The 23,672-nt window shown below is 36.8% G+C and overlaps 1 protein-coding gene across 2 annotated transcripts; it reads right to left on the bottom strand.

Moving 5' to 3' along the window:
• Nucleotides 1-8,895: 8,895 nt before the first annotated feature.
• On the bottom strand, nucleotides 8,896-23,338 carry slc35b3 (solute carrier family 35 member B3). 2 transcript variants are annotated; one of them, XM_079862714.1, is made up of 10 exons: nucleotides 23,022-23,338; nucleotides 18,343-18,570; nucleotides 18,141-18,262; nucleotides 15,096-15,250; nucleotides 12,772-12,879; nucleotides 12,549-12,646; nucleotides 12,365-12,457; nucleotides 9,831-9,942; nucleotides 9,658-9,727; nucleotides 8,896-9,552 (listed from the first exon to the last, which is right to left on the bottom strand). In XM_079862714.1, the coding sequence occupies exons 1-10, from the start codon at nucleotides 23,046-23,048 to the stop codon at nucleotides 9,402-9,404; spliced, it is 1,164 nt and encodes a 387-aa protein (XP_079718840.1). In that variant the 5' UTR covers nucleotides 23,049-23,338; the 3' UTR covers nucleotides 8,896-9,401. The 2 variants fall into 2 exon arrangements, with proteins under 2 accessions (XP_079718840.1, XP_079718841.1); XM_079862715.1 differs by lacking the exon at nucleotides 23,022-23,338 and adding an exon at nucleotides 21,706-22,208.
• Between the last annotated feature and the right edge of the window lie 334 nt (nucleotides 23,339-23,672).

Below are 23,672 nucleotides of genomic sequence, written 5' to 3'. Positions count from 1 at the left end.
ATTCATAAGCGGTGTGTTTGTATCAGTTCACCTTATAAACAATGTTTTTTACTGGATTATTTGTGGAGAAAGGGAAGAAAATGGTCACATTTTAGAGTAGGGTCCAATTCTCACTATTACTAACTATTAGCTACAACTTTTTCCTCAATAAACTTCTCATTACTGCTTATTAATAGCTACCAAGGTAGTTGTTAATTTTATGTATTGGGTATGATTATGGATGTAGAATATGGTCATGCAGAATGAGGCATTAATATGAACTTTATAAGTAGGCTACTAATAAACAGTCAATATTCTAGTAATATGCTAATAAGCAACTGTTAATAGAGAGAATTGGACCCTAATCTAGTAAGTTTTACCAAAAAAACTAGACTTTAATGGCCATGATCAAACTTTCACTGTCCCAAACAATTAGATCTCTTCTATTTTGGTCCGCAACGTCTGGGAAAACATGTCAATATTTAGTATTGGTGTCAAAAAGTCTTTGTTCACGGGAATAGCTATATATTTAATTCTGGTCTCTGTTGTTCGACAAAATTATAAGCCTGATGATGTAATGGTGATGATGGGGAAATAAAGGCAGTCCGATGGTATGAGCACCTCCTCTATCAGATAAAGGTACTGAGAAGAAAGTGTGTGTGTGTGTGTGTGTGTGTGTGGTGGTGGTGGTGGTGGGGGGGGGGGGGGGTCACAATCTTTGTAACCAATTACTGTATACACATATTTCACATTCAGTCGCAGGCGCTGCGTGCAAACCAGCCTGAGGGCAGCCATTATTGATGCTATGCCCCAAGGACAGGCCATATGGGCCCCTATCTCAGAGCCTTTTATTAATTCACCATAATATACCTCTCCCATGCTAGCATTTACATTGTGGAGAAATAGCTCTATAATTAAAAAAAAAAAGACTGTGCGTGCACATTGCTTGTTTGCAGTCGGAATGATACATAAAGCAGCCGTGTTGTCCCTCGAATCCCTGCTCCCAGAGTCCCCTCTCCATCTCTACGCAAATTAATAGCCAACCGCCACTGATGCGTTAAATTGCTTTCCGTTCGCCGCTGAAGACAACCAGATTATTTGTTATTTCTTATTAAAGCGATTCCTTGGCTCTGTATTATACCAAGGTGGTTTCCTTTGTTATTTTGCAGAACTTATAAGGAAAGATTCTTATAACACACGTCACACATGGTGGATAATAAATCAGCAATATACATGACTGTTGATTGTTGTTTATTTGACTGATCTAGAACAATAGAACAATTCTAGATACATGGCTTGCTTGCCGTCGACCAAACACCATTGATAACTGCATTGCAGAGTTTAGATATTCGTATTAATGATATTCGTATTAATGATTCCTATTATGGATGGGGGAGAGTTTTAATAAATGTATTAAAGTAAACACCAAGCACAATACAATCTTCATAATGTTTGAAAAAATATAACATCATATGGAGTCATATGGACAACTTTATGATACAATTTTATATGTATTTTCCAACAGTATCTCACGACCAATTCATACGAATTCGTACGAGTGAGCAAAATGTGGTTAATTTGTACGAATTCGTACGACCTCACTCGTACAAATTCGTACGATCTGTCTAAACCCCAGTGATGGGTAGGTTTAGGGGCGGGGTCAGGGGTAGGTCATTCGTACGGATTCATACGAATTGTGCAACTCGTAAAATATGTACGAGTGAGATTAGCCACCTCGTAAAATTCGATCAGGTTGGTATTTTCTGTCAATTTTGAAGCTTGACAGCTCCAGTAATCATACACTTTCTTATATGGAAAAATGCATGAACATTCTTCAAAATTGTTCTTTTTGAGTTTCAGGTCATATAGGTTTAAAACACCGTCATGGTGAGAAAATAAGTAAATGACCGAATTTTAGTTTTTGGGTGAACTAATGGTAATTGATGGACAAACTTGGTTTTGGAGGGCCACTATCCTGCAGAATTTAGCTCCAACCCTGATAAAACCTGGGGGACTCTGCAGGACAGTGGCCCTCCAGAACTGAGTTTGCCCATTCCTGGTTTAAACTGCCCAAAGAAGGCTCTGTCATTTGTATGGTTTTTATGAGTATACTGTAGTGTCTTTCGGCCTCACTGGGCCTCTGCTTTGTTTACATGCGCTGTCAGGGTAAATCTGTGTTAATAGTAAACTCTGTGCACACCAGCGCTGATGTTTCCATTTGTTTACCGTCATTTCTTCTGCTTCTCTAACAACACGCATCTTTACGTTCCTCAGTGCCTGCTTTGCCGTATCTGTTTGTAATGCGCTGGAACACCTTCCCCTGTGCGCTGTCTGATGAACTCGGCCTCAATGCTGCCACGGCAAGCGTTGGTCATGCTGCGGCACATATGCGTGTCAGGCCGTGTCAGGCGAGAGGTGAGCACTGACATTATGGGCTCTGATAGCAACATGTTTCGCGTTGATGGTGGCTGTGTCCGTGCTCAGGTATCAGGCTTGCTTAAACGCACGTGTGCAGTGATCTGCCCAGGAGAAGACTTTACTCCACACCATCAGGAACAGCACAATGCAAGGCGGCAGCTGAGCTTGTGAGGATCAACAAAGCTTGAGATTCGAGTTTTCCACTTGTTCTTTCTCTGGTTCTCCTATGAGTTGTACACGTTAGTCATATCCCACATTTTTACACATGTACGTCATACAAATTTGGTTGTATTCTTTTAGTGTTATCTAAGGTTTCATTTCTTAAAGGAATCATTTTCATAAGGATGAAAAGTCTGTCATCATTTACTCACCCTCATGAAGTTTCAAAGCCACATGCTATTCTGATCTTTTGTGAAATACAAAAAGTTATAAAGCTTTAAAATATTGTTATTATAGTAGTGTGTTTTATAGAAAATGTATTTCCATCCACCATGATAATGAAGAGCCATGCTTGGTTTTACATGTGGTTGGCATTTTACAATCACAAATACCACACTTAAAATGATATTACGCAGGAATAAAACCTTCAGTAAATTGTCATAATGATATGAATTAAGTACTTTAAAGTTTGCCTTTGAAAAAATTCCAATAGGTAATTAAGTAAACGATTAAAAGAAAACTATTTCCAAGGAGACAATCTTAGTCCCACAGTAAGAATTTAAATTAGCTGTTAATAAACTTATCCAGATATCAATTCATTTATATCTGCATCGCAAATGAATGTTTTACTGTCAAATGTGTGGTTTTACATGCAACTTTATTAGAAATCACACTTTCAAGTACATTTATAATCATTTAGAACATTAGAACATTTAGAATCAATTGTATCCACATAGCTGAGACAGTTTTAATAATGGAGTTTGGATTCTGTAAAACATGTAACCAAATATGAAATCTGTACAGTACCGTACAAACTTTAGAAATGAAGCTGTGATGCTGCCCTTTTTCTGACAGTGTAAATCTTTACAACACATCTGTGGGCGAGAGAATATTAGATGCATCACGATTCATTTAGACAGAATTGAAGTGTTATGAAGGATTTTCCAGCCAGGTTGAGTGTCAGCCGCCCCACATACGACAGAGGGCTGTTTAAAATTCTGGATTTGTCAGTCGGTCTGTCATAATTTATTGGAACTCATCTGTAACAAGGGCCTGGCTCAGATTTACACACTGATTTGAAAAATAAATAAGAGCGATACAGACCTGCGCTGCTTTAATGACAGACTGTACTGACATGAAAGAGTGGAGATATGAAACAGAGAGAGGAAATTAGATATTATGCCCTCAAGACAACTGCAGCCACTGGTCCATTCATTATTAGTGTGATATTTATTATTAAGAATTCCTCTCAGTGAGAGAGCGCCGAATATTCTCCCGGCTCCAGCACTTTGAGTCCTGTCAGGAGTGAAGTGTGTGCAGATCATTCCTGTAACGCTGCTGCTGACACGGCAAATCTGCAAGATACATCATGTGAATATTGTCTTGCTCTCTCTCTCTCTCACACACACACACACACACACACACACACACACACACACACACACACACTCGTGTGAGCGTTCATGTGGAAGCAGGCAGTTTACACAGCTCAGACATTCATGAGATGAATATTTACAGTTGTTATGATGGGAACCATATTTTCTAGAAAAGTCTCTAATGTACGCTGAATTAAAATATGTATATATATATATATATATATATATATATATATATATAACCATTGGGGGAGACGTTGGCAGGTGTATGGCATAGATCTGGCTTTTGTATATGATTTTACATAACAAAGCTTCTCGCTTTATTGCGTTTAATTCACGTTTTTGTAGTTTACACGGAGACGATAACAGTATCGTTTTTTTTAAAAATGTGCACTTTGAAACCCGTTTCAGGCCCCTAAAACGCTGTTGGTGCGTAAATGAACAGCCAAAATGCATAAAAAGTTTTCAGTTTTTATTTTGTAGAAAATGGTGCCCTTAGAAACATTTCTTTTTGTTATCAGATTCATATGTAAAGTTCGAAAGAGCAGCTTTTATTTAAAATTGTTTTGTTTTTGTAACAGTGTTTTTACTGTAACTTTTGTTCAATTTAAATAAAATAATTATTTTGTTTAAAAAAAATATCTATTACTGACCCCAACTTTTGAATACAATTTAATAATTGCTGATCTTTTGTTTTATCTAATTGAATTTAAAATGTTGTATTCAATATGACAAATAATAATAATAACAAAAATAAGTCTGATACAAAATATAATGTTTCCATTCCTTTTTGACTGCACCAAATAATAAACATACTGATTTGAAATTACGGGTCCATCAAGTGTCAATAAAAAAACTCATCTCTATATCTCAGATTTGATGAGAGATCAACCAATCCCCCCCCCCCCCATCTCCCCCCCCCCACCCCACCACCAACATCTCATTTAATTTCAGTTCTGAAGCAGGCCTGTGACCTACTTTTGTCCATTTCCACCCCACCACCCCCTTCATTTCCCCTTTATCCTTTTTTACAAGCTCATAGCCTCTCTCTCTCTCACCCGGCTGGCCCAGTCCGGCCCCGGCCCAAGGACGATACAGCCGTGGCCCTTTGGTAATGGATGGGCTGCCAGCGGGACCTGCTGGGCTATTGGAGTGGCTGGGGCCGTTATATGGAGTTATACTGCAGCCTATTTACTGAGGTGATGAGCTGCAGACATCCCCCATTATTTATGAAGGGAGGCCAGCGGAGGGGGGGCAGAGGTCACTGAACCCAGGTAGACCCGATACATTAATAAGAGCTGGGCGGACGTCTCCGTTTATGCGAGAGCAAAAGAGCAACGGAAGATAGAAAGGTAGAGAGAATACACTTGTATACAGGCAAGACTATATATAACCCAATGCAGGCTGGGTGACATTAATATGCTAAATTCAGTGTGTTTGTTAGGAATTTGCAGGGTCCTGTTCTGACAGGGACAGCAGGGAAGAAAAACAATGCTAAATGGAAATAATAAAATGCAATATAACTCTGTATTGGAGTGATAGCAAAATATTAAAATAAGTGTTTGTTTGGCAAGTCACATTTTGTTTATGCATTAAAAAAATAGTTCATGTGGCATATCATGACGCCTATAGTTAATGGTAATATAAATACATTTAAACATTTGATTTTAAGATTTTTTTTTTTTTAAATCAATTGTATGATAAACAATTTAGAAAAAAAAATGGCCCTGAAGCAACAAAAAAACAAACAAACAAAAAAACACTACACACAATCATTTTCCATTAGACATCCTTAGAGTTTTTAACCAAGCCTCAATTCTATGTTAAGCATCAGTTCAGGCAGTCTGTACTGTGTGTGTTCTGAGTGTGTATAGGGTCAAAGACTTTGTTTGATGAATGAAACGCTCACACTTCAAATGGTTTTTAAGGCTTCATTGTTCAATGTGCTAGTGTTTCTCTTAAGATAAATGGTTCTTTTAGCTGCGGTCAGCTGGGGCTTTCAAACACACTATGATCTAAAATTGACCTTTAGGCAGTGTGGTGGACGAAGTACACAAATCAAGTACTAGAGTAGAAGTGCAGATACACCCTGATATACTATTTTACTCCTGTAAAATTATTAAGAACTTCTTTCCAATTTTACTTGAGTAAAATTCGGTCACTTGATTTTTAATGTACTTAAGTATTAAAAGTAAAAAGTACTGATCAATGAATGTTTATTTTGTAATTGTATACTTTTACATTCGTTTTATATTATATATTTTATATAATCCTGCTGCTCAAAATACCTGGGGGAGGGGGGATTGCTGGGTCTAACATCATTATGAATTATTATGAACTGTCAGTAGCCAGCACTAGTAAGGAAGATTAGTGGATGCAGCAGGTACATAAGATGTAGGCTAATGTGTTAACAAACAATAAATACAGACGTCACATAGGGCTAAATGCATAACATTTTACAATGAACGCTATGCAAACATAATAGTTTTATTTCATTTGAAATGGCAGGGAAGAATGCAAGTGCAATAATTTGTGTTATTTAATGTTATGTTGTGTTTTTTTTTTTTACTTAAAATCTACACCATTGAGATGGTGATATGGACATGCCCGCGTTCAAGCATTATAGGCTACAGCTCACCTTTTTACAGCAGATTTAGTTTACAAACAAATGAAAGTCATGACCTAAATGTGATTTTCATTAACAATAATCAATCGCAAATAAATCGTTCGGTGTGATATGCAAACTGATTTAACAGGTTCTTTGAAAAGAATCAGCTCGTTCACGAATCTGAGACTGTTGTCGCCTCTTGGAGCTTGTTTTCTTCAGTTTAAAGTCACAGCTAACAATTTGTTTTATGAAATGTAATGGAGTTACAATTATGATATTATGCTTTGGAATGTAGTGAAACAAAAGTATTAATGCCTGCCTTTAGGCTCAATTTATCTTCGACAAATGGACTGCATTTAAAATGGGTTTGATTTAATTGACGTAACATCTCTTTTCCAGTTCACAGCTGATCGTTGAATGTTTCACTTTTGATGGAATAGTTTGCTGTATTTAGCAAATTTTACACACAACCACATAAAGGCAATATTATAATAAATCTAGTTTATGTTAATCAGGTTGAAGAATATTGGGTGAAATATGTATATAATATAAAAACAATTTGTTTACCTAAGACTTGCTACTGATATAATTATTATATTTTTGCTGATACCAAATCCATTCATTTTGTTTAGTGTAGGCTAAAATGCTAAATACATTTTGAATAATTTCATTTTGAAACTGTCTTTGTAACTTTTTTTTTTACATTTTGGATATAATTATATAAAATTGCTGCTGATACTGATTTATCAACTTTGTTTAGTGTACAATGCAAAATAAAATAAAAATCCCCTTTTGAGATAGGCCTATATATACACAAGAAACTGTCAGTTGTGTGATATTGTGAATTATTAACTGTTCTCTATAATTTAGCATGCTAACATTTCAGTGTGGTGGAGTCAGTCTTCATTAGACCGCTGACAGAAACACAAGAGCTCATACAGAGACACAGAAAACAATCTGTTGAGGCTGTGAACTCCAGCGCTACAGCATGACCGGGAGAAGCTCCACTGCCAGCTGGACATAAGTGGAGGAAACAAGGAAAAATGTTCTCACAGATGTTCATCTCCAGTGCCAGATGACATTCATCAGAAAAAGTGATCAAGTATACGACCAAATTTCTTTTCACAGCAGGTCATTTCACTCGGCAACACCTGTAGGCATCGACTTTCTAGTCATGCAGTACTCGGACACAGAATGACCAATGTCTCCATAACTGTATGACAAACAACATTACGTCAAAACAACTACACAATCTGGTAAACCACAAAAAAAATATCTTTCCTTAACTCTGACAACACTGGTTCTCACATTTCACTTCATGTTTGAATACATGAATGACATATTGGACTGTTTGCTTTTTCTGTCTGTATTGAACACAAATCTATTTATTATATTTAGGACAAAGAACATAGCACTTAAGTCATATGACTACTGTTATGTTGCATTTTTGGCACTTGACAGCCCATAGAAAGGGTTCACATTTATAACCCTAGTAAGTTTAGTAACTTGTAACTTATATAGGTTGAATCATTTGCTCTGAAAGCAAGACTTAGCAAGTGAGTCCATGAAGTGAGCCACCTAATATGACATTTATTAATCAAAATAAGCTGCCCTCAAATGACTGAGAACTGAGAACTTTTTTATATGACTGAACTAACATTAAAAAATCTATAAAAAATCCAATTAGCTTATTAGAATGATTTCTGGAGGATTATGTGACACTGAAGACTGGAGTCTTCGCTGCTGAAAATAAAAAAGTATTACAAAAGTATTAAAAAATGCATAAAACATAATACAAATAAACACTTCTGCTTCATTTTCATAATCAAAATAATGTGACATTTTAAGCCTTTACAAATTTGTATGGTAAATATAAAAAATGTAATAGTTTTGTGCAGTCAAACAGCAGCTACTCCTTTGTGTATCTGCACTAATGCTGTGTTTTATAACTGGCAGTGTCTCTAAGGGAGAGGGTGGCAACAACTGCACAATAATCATTTCCCTGAGGCTTTGAAAGTGTCGCACACTTGGCACCCACAAACATGCACAAACCGCACATGTGCTCTCTCTCTCTCACACACACACACACACACACACACACACACACACACACACACACACACACACACACACACACGTGTGACGTTCTGCTCAACTAAATTAGGTCTAAAGCCAAGCCCTGTGCACAGTGTTTGTTTTCTTTCTGGTGCTATCTTATTCCAGGATTACTAATCAAACAGGCCTTGGGCGATCGCAGGGCCAAACATCTGAGAAAGTGCTTGGCAGCTTTTCAACTCTCCATGCTGGAGCCAATGGATAAGAGACGCCATTATTCATGAAAACACTCCAGACTGTCTGAATCAACTTCCCAGTTTGTTTTTAATGTAAAAACAGCCACCCTTTCAACAAACAAACAAACGGTTATCAAAAATGGCAGCTGATAAGTTGATCCTTTTCCGAACATCAGCCCTTTAAACAGACAGAATCACTGACTTTTTTTCACCTGTGCAACTGCAGTTTACTCAAAAAAATAGAGTCTTGACTTGGTATGTCAACTGTTGCCATCATTTTATGGCACATGCAGGTGAAATGTTTTCATTTAAAATGTCACTGGCTCCGTTAGGCCAACATTCACTTGGACATGATTTGATAAAATAAAAAAAAGAGAGAAAGGAATCTTCTACCGAAACAGATTCCAGCTTCAGTTTCCACCTTTGTCCAGTGCAAATCTTTGCTTTTTTGGCTCTAGTTTAATGTTCCCCACGCTCCATGCGTGCTGATTCGACTCCGAACCACACCTGAGCATCAGCTGATGTAGGAGGTTGGAGAATCCCATCAATAAAACGTTTGAGCTCATTCTCCTACACGTCCTGAGACAGCAGGCGCACCTTCCTCCCGCTGAGCACTCGTTTTCTGAGCTCTTCTAAAGAGGGAAGCTTCATTTTGTCACTGTTTTTACTGTAAACATTTAGGAAGATGCCAAACACCACCAGAGAACCACCCCAGAGGTACCTGTGAAAAAAAAACAGTGTACATCATTATCAAAGAAATAGAAACATGTCATTATTACAAGCAAGATTCAACATATATTAAATGTGACCAATCTGGTCCACTTACTGAAAAGTGAAAGGTTTTGAAAAGAACATAAAGGACAATACAATAGTCATGGCTTTCCTTCCCGTAGTCACTGAAAAAAGAAATACAGAGTTGGGGCATCAATTCACTTTATTTATTTGCTAAATCTGACTGACCACCCCAAAAACACGTACATATGAGAGCGTTTAACTGACCTGTGACAGCAACCAGTGCTCCAAACAGCTTTATCAGAGCCAGGACGAATGAAATGCCGAAATATCCCGTCAGTGAAAAGAAGAATGCGTAACCATATGTCGTCATTGGATGCTGAGTGAGTAAAACAGTTTTTTTTAATTAAGGATAGAAGACATTTAGATATTAAAAATACAGTTTTTGGAAGGCTTAATATCATGTAAAACGTCTTGCTCTTGCTCCATTGAAATGAAAGTCAATTGTGCTTATGTAAACATTATGGTTAGATTTGTATCACAGCTTTGTGATTATGCTTTTTATTTGGAACAGTTAACCTGAACCGGTAAATATGAAAATTATGTCGCTGTTTGGTATGCACCATTTAGAAAAGCAATCACAATCATAAGCTCATTAACATATGACCATCCACATTTAAATATCAACACTATGGCTGTAACGATATTGGACAAAACAGACACTGCAATGTTTTCTTTTTCTGCAAAATATATTGCGAAATAAAAAAAATGCAGGCATTTCCACTAGATGGCTTGAATAGCTCTAGCTGGAAAGAATAAATTGTTCTAGAATGATTGGGGTGATTTTGTAGAGAAGTGCATCTGCATAGAAAGTAAAAATAATATGTATTATTTATTAAAAATATAGATTTTTAATGATAATCTTTAATAAGAAACTTTTTACTCTGAAGACTTTTTAATGTGTTTTTTTGTGAATTGTATTAGATAAAAAAGAAATATTGTAATAATACTACTGTGCTGTATAATAAAAAAGTATTTAAAAAAAATTATAATAATCATTTTATTGTACAACTGCAAAATTACAACATACTTCTTAATTTCTCATTTTCAGACATTTAACCATTAAGCTTTTATTTTGGCAGAAAACTGCAGGGATACCTTTAAGTCGCTCTGCTTAGTTGACAACAGGTTTATAAATAATGTCATTAGAAATCTGGTGAAATGCCAGAGCACGTTGAGTTCCTAAATGTATACTATAAACTAACGGCCATATCAAATGCAGGGATGGAGTTTGAGTGGAGGTGCATTTACTGTGAGCTAAGCTGCTCTGAGAAGAAACACTGTACCATGAAGCTGCACGTGTAAAAGAACACAGTGCTGCACTTCACTCTGAAACATGCAGTGCATATATTGAATTAAATTGCAGCCTTTGTGATTTGATAATCACACAAAGCCACATAACAAATAAGATTTTATTTCGATACATTGAGCAGCACTAATCAACACCTTTGCAATATCAGCAACTTGACCTGCCCTGATGAATGATAATGTGAAGAAGGGCTGGGTGGAACATCAAGTTTGCACAATATATACTTTTTTTTTTTTTAATAAACGATATGGAATGAGGCAATGCAGAGGACGCAGAGTGAAATGCTGTGGGGTTGTCCTAAACATTACACATGCTTTATATTAAAGTCCCCCTATGGTCAATAATTGTATCCCTTTGAAACTCATCTTTGATCACCAAAATTACATATCTAAACGTTTTTTTCCTTAAAGCTTTTCCCTTATAGCTTGAATGTAACTCTACATCCTTGCCTCATTTAGTATACGCGGTTCTATAATTATGCAAATTAGCCCCACCTCCACTCACTCACACCAGCTCAGAGATCCACTCGTTGAGGATCACATGTTGACCTGATTGGTTACAAGGTAGTTTGTGACGTCAGAAACAACAGCGATTTCAAACCGTGTCTTTGAAACTGTCTTTGGTTCACTGGAGTTTTAAGGACAAAATATTCAGCAATGGTGTTGACTTATGCATTTGCACATGGTTTGTCTTAAAGCATATTAAAAACACCACATAGACATATAAACTACATTAAAAGCTTGATTTTCACCACAGGGGGACTTTAAGGGCTTCAAAACAACTGGTAAGCTATAGTTAACACATATATTTTAAAGCAGCTTGCCCCGTCGGATGTGTTGAAAGATAGATACATGCGCTGTTTAATGTGTTTGATATGTGTTGTTTTCCTCAAAGCATTACTTACATTTCACAGGCATATTCTCATCTGTAAATGTTAGAAAGATTTCCATTTTGCTGTAAGAAGAGGAAGTGTCTTCTGCAAAGCGAATCTCAGCTAAATGTCACAGACTTCTGTGAATGAGCACCGACCGCGCGCACGGAGCGCAATAATTCTGACTAAAATATACATATTGCTCTTTTTTTTTTTAATAAATAGAAGTTTTTTTATCCAAATAGAAAAAAATAAAAATACTGAGATATATACTGTATATCGCAATTCAATCAAAAATCACAGAGATATGATATTTTTGGCCACATCACCCAGCTCTAATGTGAAGAACTACACATATGTAGTTATCTAAATCACATCAGACTTCATTTACGTATAGTAGTCTTATAGGTATATCATCAAAAATAGCCCATTTAATCTTTAATTCCAGTGCTTTTGGTGCAACAATCGAAATAATATAATAAATGGGCATCTGGGAAATTATAAAATGCTATTTTTCAATTCAAAATGAATGTGTATTTTTATATTTGTGTTAAAACCCACCTGAGAGCAGAAGGAAACAGCAGGTCCAATCCCCCCAACAGACAGAAGACCCAACAGAATATACACAAAACCAATAGAATAGGAATATAAGACCTGCAACACATGGACAACAATGAATAGGCTAATAAACCTGGACACAAGAGAGACATCCACAATGATGGTCATCATTTTAAATAGTTTGTACCATCTCGGAGTTGGTCCCGTTATGGAGTTTCATTGCTTTTTCCTGCACATTTCCAATAGCAGCATCCGCACAGAGGGCCATGGATATGAGAAGTACACCTAGAAACAACAAACAAAACAATTAAAAAAAGGACATTTAATTTCAAATAATTATTATTAGGGAGGATTTTGGAACAAAGCCTGTTTCTCATAATCAACAGACTGAAGCAGATGCAGTCCTGTACCTGTTACATTGAAGTTTGGGGCAATCTTACTGTCTGCCAGTGTGAACCAGATCAGACCAAGACTCATGCACAGAGCAGCAGACACATCCGCAACATTGTAGCGTTTCCCTAAAAACATACAACATCAACAAGCTCCATCAAACCAAGAATCTCTGACACAGATCAACTCAAATATGTCATAAAAGCCACATAAAGAGGCATCTGATCTTCGGCTAAGCTGAGGGCCTTATCTTCTGGGTCCTTTGAGTTCTGGCTGCAGGTTTGACACTTTAGCTGCAGGTTGGCTTTACAAAGATCTTTGAACAAGTTCAGCGGCAAACTGATTTGTCGAATAGAGAGAATGAGTTTTTTTCTCTTTCTGCTGGACTCTTCAACTCATCACAAGTAAGCATGTGAGGAGAATGAGTTTGAGGTTGGACATGTGAAAATGCAAAAAGCAAGAAAGAAAGAAAGCAGCAGGAAAGGCCAAAGAGTGTTCTCAAACAGGTAGTTGCCGTGGGGGGTGAAGGTGTTGCAGCAGGTTGCTATGCATCACTTTGATTCGGTCCAGCTTTGATGGGTCGGCATCTCGCGCGCATCCTCAACCAACGTCCCGCTGATCTTACGCACCAGCCTCAGGGGACGCAAGGTCCACGACGCCAGAGAAAGAAAAAAAAAAATCAAAATATCCCCATAAAAAGAGAAGGGAGAACTGTTCAGCTGGTTTCATTCTTTCTTGTTCAGGATATCAAAACTTCAGTCAAAGAACTCCACAACAACTGTGGCCAATGAAAGAAACAGCACAAAGAACAAGGAACTTGTTCACAAAAAACATTAAACTGACTTTGAAAATAAAGATATTTCACACACACATATTGTGTTGTTCCAAACCCATTTGATTTCTTTCTTCAATGAAACACAAAAGATGATACTTTCTTTTTTGCTATACAGTTCATAGTGACCACAACTTTTAAACTCGAAAAAAAGGACAAAAAGTAGGAAAAAACTGTCAGTGCAACTTATTGTGCAATATTCCAAGTATTTTCTAAGATATATTCTAAGTCATATACTGGCTTTGTGTGATGAATAGAAATGCAATGTTGAAAACAGATGTGCTGCTTCATATTTTTTGTGGAAACTAGGGATGTAACAATACATTCACGTCGCAATTCACGATACTGAACTCACAATACAATACTTTAAGCCAAAATAAAGATGAGGGTTATATTATTTTTGTTATTATTACTTCTACAGACATATGGTAACAAGTTAACAAAAATTTACTGCTGATTAAAATGCTAAATTTGGTGGCACCAGAATAAAAATGATTCATGATTCTGAACCTGAAAATACAGATTTATGTTAGACGCATATGCTTGCACTATTCACTGACCACAAATAAATAATGTAGGCCCTTTTTTACTGGTAAAATCAGACATTTTGCATTATCAGGACCCACAAATATTCCCCCATTGCATTATTATACATTATATTCCACATTAAATATAGTAGTTTAATGTAATACTGTTACTGAAACTCTGTAAACTTTCATTTTTTCTAACGCAGTACACTCACGCTTTTAATACAGGCATTCGTTGTATCTCTTTTACACATATAAGACGTGCGCACACAGACTATTCCGGTGCTCACTTTGTCGCCTCTCTCTCTCTATCTCTCTCCTAATGCACTAACATGATAAAATAATTAACAATCTAAAATGCTTTGAATCATCAAACTTCCAAAACTAAAAACTTGATATGGTGAGTTAAATTATGCTTTCAAATCAAGGAGTGCTGCTTAGGCATGCTTGGATTAAACCGCTAGATTTATTATTTTTGCAATGCTTTTGTGACCTTTTTTGGATCTTTTAAGTTTTAGGGGAATGGACAGAAATTTATCAGGTTTCATACAAATATCTTCATTCGTGTTTGATGAACAAAAATTGTATAGCTTTGAAACGACATAAGGGTTTGTACATGACGACAGAATTTAAATGTTTGGGTGAATAATAAAATAATATATAAATACAGCCAAGTCTGGGATAAAACTTACTCTATTCGCGAATCGCATTTTTATATCGCGATATCATGTTACACCCCTAGTGGAAACCGTGATATATATTTATCAGAGAATCATGAAAAAAATATACAAGTTCTAAAGAACATAATTTATTTAAGATGTAAAATATATGTAAAAAAATTAATTTAAATGTCATTTTTGATAAATTACATTTCCCCTAGCTGAATAAAAGAACTAAATTATTTAATAAAAATAATAAAAGATCCCAAACATTAAATGGAAGTGTGTGTGTGTGAATTTAAAAATAAATCTAGCATCTAATGTACCTTGTATAAAAACTCCTCCAATCATGACAGGAATGAGCTTGCAGCACTTAAAGATGACTTGTGTGGGATAGTTCAAGTATCCTAAAGAAGTGTTGGATAGGCCCATGGTCCCAACTGTTAATAATGCGATGATCATGTAAGTTTTGTATGGTATCCTGAAAAAAAGAAAAGAAAAAAGAAGCATTACATTAAAACCATTACGTTTTTGTTTTTAGTTTGCCTGTTTCTTAAACACTGTGTAGCATGTTTTCTTAAGGATTGTTCACACTAACCCATTAAATGCCTGGAATCAACTGTCATATTCATACTGTGTCCCTAAAAATCTACAAACTAACTTTAAGTATAATAATTGGCCTTTTAAAGGCAGGCCACGGCCATATAACAGGTTTAACAAAACACAAAACCTCTTGAAATTAAGTTTCTGTTGGCATTGCTTTGAGGAAATGTGAAGCAGGTTACAGGTGTACAAGGTTATTAGGGCTACTAGAGAACAAAAAAAAAAAACTATTTATGAAACCACAGAACAATTATGAATATGGTAAAAGTTTGTTTGGGAATTTAGTTTTAAAGGGACATTTCACCGCTGGAAAGATGAATGTGTATTTAAATTAGGTCATTTATGTAGTAGAAATGTGAAATTATTTTAGAAGTTGGTGCCTTCTTGACTGAGAAAAGCCAGAAAATGTATTTTTGGCTCATGTGGATGAAAGACAACAACTTCCAGAATGCACTTGCTTCGCTGCCCTACGAGGCCACTCCCAAGCCACGCCTACCGGTTACAGAGGGCAGTATCGGAAGAAATGATACAACTAGGCTACTAGTTGACTCGAAACTGAAAAGACGCCGTTTTATCATGAGATCCCCCTATGGGCGGGTTGAAAACATGCGGAACTAGCTCCTACTACTGGCTGTAGTCTCTCGCCTCTGGCCAAAAAAGCCTCCGATTACACAAAATGACGAGGTTTTTTTCCAGACACACAATACAGAAATCTCTCGTCTCAGGGGGACATGAGGGAGGGAAGCACGGTCATTCGAAAATACTACTGGGTTTCTACTGATAAAAAGCTTAATGCTAATCGGTGAAGTATCCCTTTAACTAGAGCTGTAAAACAAATATGTAAAAATGTATGCGTTTTTAAATAATGATTAAATAATAATTAACGCAATTTACAAAACTTTTTCTAAACACATAAGAATGTACAGCTAAATGTGACATTTGTTATGGTTTATGTAATTACTGTTGTTATTTAATGTCAAATAAAAGCTGGAATAATATCTTTTATGTTCTGTAATTGTTAATAAATTCTCATAACTTGACGTTTACAATTATACTGTGATTTTTGATGCCTATAATTACTAATTTTATCGTCAGAAATTAGAGGTGCACAATTCTGGAAACTTTTTTTTTTTTTTTTTTTCAACGATTCTGAATAGACAACTAAGCAAAATATCATGTAATTTACTAGAGGTTCAAACAAAATTGCTGCAGTCTATTTAATTAATTGGAATCGGAATTGGAATATCATTGCCACACTGTGTTTGTTGTTGCAGTTGCGACGTCGCAGAAAAATAGAAACCGTTTCTAAACAGAATCATCGCGTGTCGCCGCCGCGGCTGGTTAGGACAAAAATTCTGATTAATATGGAAAAGATACCTTTTATCGCGGCATCGCGTGTTGGTGCATGTTGCGTTCCCAAATCGCGACCCAAACTCAGAGTAGATGCAGAGATGAGTTCATGAGGAGCAGTATTTACTATGAACCGAGCCGGGCTGAGATGCTGCAAAAACATTGAATTAAATCCCAACCTTTGCGACTGATAATCACAATTAGCTATATCGTGATATTGGTTTTATTTCGATGAATCGTGCCCTACCAGTATGTGTGTGTGTGTGTGTGTTTTGAGAGGGCTGTGTTCTGGTATTCTGTATTCTGCTGCACCTGGAAGAGGCTTTCAAGTATGTCGATGTGCATTAGTGTGGAAGAGCTCTGTGAGCACACGAGGAGATGCTGCTCAGAAGGATGACATTTTCTTCGCATCTCGCAGTCGCGTCTAGTGTGGACAGACAAATAATTTGTCACTGGAATCTTATCGCATCGCGTCTGGTTAGGACACGGTGAAATAGAAACCGTTTCTAAATAGAATCGTTGCGTGTCGCCATCGCGGCTGGTTGATCAAAACTCTAATTAACATGGAAAATATACCTTTTATCGCGCATCGCGGCATCACGTTGCGTGTAGTTAGGACACGGTGTTAGGAATAAGATTGCGTGAATGTTTGAATCGAGATTGCGATCTTTTAAACGATTAATCGTGCAGCTCTACCTGACTTTAAAAAAAATACAAATAATAATCAGTTAAAGGGATACTCCACTTTAAAATGAAAATTCTGTCATCATATACTCACCCTCATTTTGTTTCAAACCTGTATGAATTTCTTTTTTCTGCTGAACAGAAAGGAATGTATTTTGAAGAATATCAGTAACCAGACAGTTTCTGGTCTCATTGACTTCCATAGCGTTAGCCTCATAGCATAATTGCCTACCGGTATGTCCTATTTAAAAAAAATGACTTATAGGCAATTATGCTATGAGGCTAACGATAGTATATTTGTTTCCTACTATGGAAGTCAATGAGACCAGAAACTGTCTGGTTACTGACATTCTTCTAAATATCTTCCTTTCTGTTCAGCAGAAAAAATAAATTCATACAGGTTTGAAACAACATGAGGGTGAGTATATGATGACAGAATTTTCATTTTAAAGTGGAGTATCCCTTTAATAGAGGTATCAGTATCAGTTACTGCAGCCGGTTAAGAAAACACTTTCTTAACCGGTTTTCTTAACTTATGGGGTTTCTTGGCCTTTATTCAACGTACTTTTGCAAAAAGATGCAATAAAACAAATGCGTACAATTATATCAAATATTTAAAATACTGTCTTTATGATGATAATTTGGAGACTGAATGTGAAAATATTTTTAATGTTAGGTGCAATTAATCACAATTAATTACAGAAACTACTTTTTTGAACATACACAAAACATACCTCCTTCTCTTATCCTGAGTGAGCTGCAACTCCACCAAGCCAAATAAGGAGTAAAATCCAAACTGCACTAAAGTCAGATACCAGCCAAATGGCTTAAATCCCTCCACTGAGAATATCAGCTCCTGAAAGCAGAGACTCACAAGAATCAGCAATGGCACAAATATACAAAGGCACAAATCAAAGATCACTGATGGACTGTCACCTGCAGGTAGCCGTAGATGAGGTAAAAGAGGAAGACGCCGGCCACACAGATGAAGAACTGTGTTGGTGTGTTGAAGCCTGTCAGGTTGATGCCCAGCACTCTGAGCTCCTCCACTGATTTAATATGAGGTGACATGACCTCTGTGGACGAGGGCACGGATATGGAGATGTGCTTCCTCGAGCTGTAATTCACAAGGCCAAATTTGCCACTCATGTTGTCTGCAGGCTCCTGAAAATCAAAACAATTTATCCACAATCTGAAATTACATATCTTAGCTTTACTGTCTAAAGATCAATATCTGGTCGTTAAGTCTGACGTTTGATGTCACAGTTGCCAGGTCCAAATGCTCCTTAAGATCCCAAAAGCAAATAACAAATGATTCTAATATACACTCACGCTATACTGTAGTACTGTCGGGAAAAATTAACCCTAAACTTTGTCTCCATGGTTGGCCAGACAGTGATTCATTTTTTTAATGAATTGTTAAAGTATTGTTGTCCGGGACAGCGGGAGCTGGGAAACTGTAGTGTACACCATACTTAAGTCAGTGACAGGAAGTCCCGCCCTCACGGTGAAAAACAAGTCATCATACAATAGATGTCGCTGGACGTAAAAATAAATAAAAAAATTAGGCCATAAGAATAAAAAAATAAAATAATATATATATATATATATATATATACAGGTGCTGGTCATAAAATTAGAATATCATCAAAAAGTTGATTTATTTCAAGAATTCAACTTAACAGGTGAAACTAATATATTATATGGACTCATTACATGCAAAGTGAGATATTTCAAGCCTTTATTTGTTATAATTTTGATGATTATGGCTTACAGCTTATGAAACCCACGAAATCAAAATCCCAGAAAAAATAGAATATTACATGAAATCACACAGTAATTACACAGTAATCCCATGGTCATTGAACCAGGTTTTGGTTCTTTTGGCAGTGTGGGCAGGTGCAAATCCTGCTGGAAAATGAAGGAAGCATGAAGTGCTCTGGAAATGTCCTGGTAGACGGCTGCGTTGACTCTGGATTTAATAAAGCACAGTGGACCAAAGTCCTCTTTTCTGATGAGAGCAAATTTTGCATCTCATTTGGAAACCAAGGTCCCAGAGTCTGGAGGAAGAATGGAGAGGCACACAATCCAAGATGCTTGAAGTCCAGTGTGAAGTTTCCACAGTCTGTGTTGGTTTGGGGAGCCATGTCATCGGCTGGTGTTGGTCCACTGTGCTGTCCACTCAATGCAGCCGTCTACCAGGACATTTCTAGAGCACTTCATGCTTCCTTCAGCAGACAAGCTTTATGGAGATGCTTCCTTCATTTTCCAGCAGGATTTGCACCTGCCCACACTGCCAAAAGAACCAAAACCTGGTTCAATGACCATGGTATCACTGTGTAATTACTGTGTGATTTCATGTAATATTCTAATTTTCTGGGATTTTGATTTTGTGGGTTTCATAAGCTGTAAGCCATAATCATCAAAATTATAACAAATAAAGGCTTGAAATATCTCACTTTGCATGTAATGAGTCCATATAATATATTAGTTTCACCTGTTAAGTTGAATTCTTGAAATAAATCAACTTTTTGATGATATTCTAATTTTATGACCAGCACCTGTATATATATATATACATACATACATACATACATACATACATACATACATATATATATATATATATATATTCGTGCACATATAAATAATTTATAATATACTGCAATATACCATGGAAAAAAAAAAAAACATAAAAAAAAAGAAAAAAGAATAGTCTATTTTCATTTTATGGTGACTTTAAACGTGTGCGATAAATGAATAGTGGTCATAAACGGCTGTACTCTAACTTGAAACAGAAAAGAGGTTTGAACCCAGAAAGTATTCGATACATCGCGACTATATACAAAAATGTGTCGTGTCCGTGACGTCACCCGTAGGTTTCTGAAGAGCATTTTTGAAGAGCATTTTTGAAGCCCAAAGTGGGTGGAGTCACACTATCTTGGTAGCTTGTCACTCCCGGATAAACGAAAATGGGCAAAAAGGCGGGATTAGCTGAGGTGACATGACGGCTAACAGACAGGAACGACAATCCAACTGTCAGTCAAGGGGCCACGCCCTTAATTATGCAGAACTTTAAGGCTTAATATAATTTAAACGGATGAATTATAAAAAAATTCACACCCCACACAGTTGTCATGAAGGGCAAAATTAGCTACATAGACCACTTTTTGCACCAGGCTGTAAACAATTTTTTTTCTGCTGTAAAGTTAGTTTAACATGGGGGGTCTATGGGATTGACTCTCTTTTGCAGCCTGTCTCTAGCGGCCAGTCGATGAATTACAGTTTAAGTCACTTCCGTGTTGGATTCAAGGGAGATACTGGAAGGTTGCCGCTTGGTCACGACTTAACAAGCAGAGAGTTTAAAAAATTATATTTTGTTGTATAGTTTATTTTCTCTCTCTCTCTCTCTCTCTCTCTCTCTCTCTAACAATGGTGGTTGACACCAAGTTATCACAGTATCAATGCAATAACAGTAGGTTTAAGGTAGTACAGTTACTATGGTATTATGTTGGAAACTATAATAAAAGGCACAGCATGTAAGTTTCGCCATAAGAGCTTATTCAAAACAATAACGAAGGCGTGGCTTGATGACACCATGAATGAGCGTTGAATCAAGGAAACCGGACTTGATGTTTTCACCTCCACAGCCAACTGAAAATAATCCGAAGGGATTCAAATCATGTTCATCGATGAGCTAATGTATTAAAGTTGTATTAACGTTACTGGTCACTTTATTTGACGAATTAAAATTGTGAGGTAAATCAAGAAAACAAGAGATTCAACCAATAAGACAAACCGTGTTGCGCTTTATAACAATGATTTGTTATTTCGATAAATGGTTCCAAACAGTTGCTCACCTGTCTAATAAAACGCATAATATATTAAAGGATCTTTGGTGTTTCTCGGAAATCGCGATGTCATTGACAAGTGATGTAATGACAGGCCGTTACACTGGTTAAAACTGCTAATTGCTCTGGATTTAAACATTGTTGGAAACATGTGGGATAATGAACATACAGAAGTCAACAAAATATATAGGCTAACAGTAACAGTGTTTTTTTGGGGGGATATTTCAATCCAAAAATCTTACATATTGTGCCTTTAACATGCTATAATTTTGTATGGTTCAGTGTCTTACAGTGAAAAACACTTTTCATATTAAAGTATTTTATGCACATAAACAAAAGCAAAGCTACCATGGTACTGGTAGCCTAACTGATCATTCATGTGCATTCACTGCATACTAAACTATGCATTTTCATACTGAATTATAAGAAAAAGATGACAGAATCTTACCCGAATGACCCAGAGATTATCAAAGTGATCAGTTTAATCACAATCACATTGATCGGATGAGAGTGATGAGTATCTGACAGCTGGAACTGTATCACACTGATCTCACATGATCTCACCCAGCTCACAGCCCGATAAACGACGTGTCTCGCCTCTGACACGCATGACAAGCTCAATCTGTGACTTCAATTGGCAGAATAAGAGTGAGATCAGTGATTTAAGACAAAATCGCTCCCTCATATGGGATTTGGAAGAGATAAAAAGAGTGTTAGCGGCTAGGCTAACACCAAACTAATTTGCTCCACTTCCGGGTTTAAAGTCAGCTTTAACCGCTCGTCTTAAGATAATACAGACATCTTCTCATTCGTCCAGTCGAACGGAATACAAAACAAGCCCTTTATCCATAAAGACATATGTCAACGTGCACATTATACGATGTTTCTGGGGGGTTTTATGTGTTGTTCTGTCACCCGGCAGCAGCCAACAGCTTCCGGTTACCTTTGACCTCATGACACACGTCACTGAACACACACGTGTCAGTGACAGATTGCATTCAACTTTAAGGTCAGAGTCAGAGAACATTATAATGAATAAATAAAGAATGAAAAAGATGTGATATTTGTAATTAATCTGTTTTTGTTTTGTGATAAATTACATAGCCTAATATTTGTTTATTTGCTTTTTATTTATTTTTTATTTATTATATCATTGGAGAGGACTATTTTCCACCTGTTGTTGAACTGTAACTGCAGATAAGCATAATAATAACAAAGTTTTGCCAAATTCGTATGAATTCATCTCATTTGTACGTTTCCTGTGAGATCAGATTGGAGGAACTCGAGGCCGAACTTGTCACAAAAGTTGTAAAATGTATATGAACAAAAGTGAAATAGCTTGAATTTCAAGATAATGACATTCACTAGACCCTATGGACAAGTGATTTGGAGAATGCGTGAATGAATGGAAATTCACTAGATGCTAAAACAACATTCAACCACAATATGCTGAGTTCTGCAGCATATTCAGCATATTACAAGTTCTGTGTTATCAAGATGCAATTTAATGTGTATCAAAACACGGGTGCACATCTCTCTACACAGCCAGAGGTAGGCTATAGTTTACTTTCCAATCACCTGTGAAGCACATAGTTTTAATGCATAGTAAGCTACTATATGCAAATCAGGACGTAAGACAAGTAAATCCATAACTTTTGTCTCCTACTTTTCTGAATGACTCTAGTAGATCTCCGAACAAAGGACAATGAAAGATTAATCGTGTATATCTTAAATAAAGCACATGAACAAACAATAATTTCATACCTGCTTTATTTCTTGTGTTGGTTTCATTGGTAATATAAATAGAGCTACACAACGTGCGTTCTGCTAAAGTTTTCCTGTAAGTAGGCTGAACCTGTTTGTCCAGATTGACAGGAGAGTGCTTTTGCCATATTTACATCCTTGTTTTGCATGTATTTGAATGAATGTCATGCAAAAATAAAATGATTTTGATCAGACCTTCAGCTATATCACCGGAAAGCTCAAGAAGCATACTACACTACTCGTCCTTCCTTATCCACAACACATGTGGCTGAGCCACAGCCACGGACGGTCCATCTCTGGCGAGGGGTTTTGATCCTATCTACCCCTCCCCCTGGCTTGGCTGGCCTGCCTCTGTTCCGCCCATTCATTTCCTCTGCTTCCCCTATAGATGACAGAGGCCTTTCCATCCACCGCGAGAGGTTAATTCACTCACGGACGGCATTATTTCTTTCCAGCCCCTTCCACAATATAAAAATTCAGAGTGGACAGGCCCATCTCTCATCCGTCTGAGATTTGATTGGAATGCTATTGCCTCCTGTCCCGAGGAGCCCCTGCACTGGCTTGGCTGCACTTTATGACACTAAATAGCCAGGCTACAATTTTTCCATCTATTCAAAAAATTCTCTTAATAACTCATTCTTCTGGACGAGA

The sequence above is a fragment of the Squalius cephalus genome, assembly GCF_949319135.1.
Source record: "Squalius cephalus genome assembly, chromosome: 25".
Classification (NCBI taxonomy): Eukaryota; Metazoa; Chordata; class Actinopteri; order Cypriniformes; family Leuciscidae; genus Squalius; species Squalius cephalus.
Note: the sequence above shows the minus strand (reverse complement) of the source record. Positions and strands in the feature narration are given on the sequence as shown.

Bases quoted from the DNA above. Each gene is read 5' to 3' on its own strand.
- slc35b3 (XM_079862714.1), bottom strand. From the start codon at position 23,048: ATGAAACCAACACAAGAAATAAAGCAG. The intron at 18,263-18,342 runs GTGACAGTCCAT...CTCTGCTTTCAG, and splicing joins TCATCTACGGCTACCTGCAG to GAGCTGATATTCTCAGTGGA. The intron at 9,943-12,364 runs GTGGGTTTTAAC...TTACTCACTCAG, and splicing joins CTGTTTCCTTCTGCTCTCAG to CATCCAATGACGACATATGG.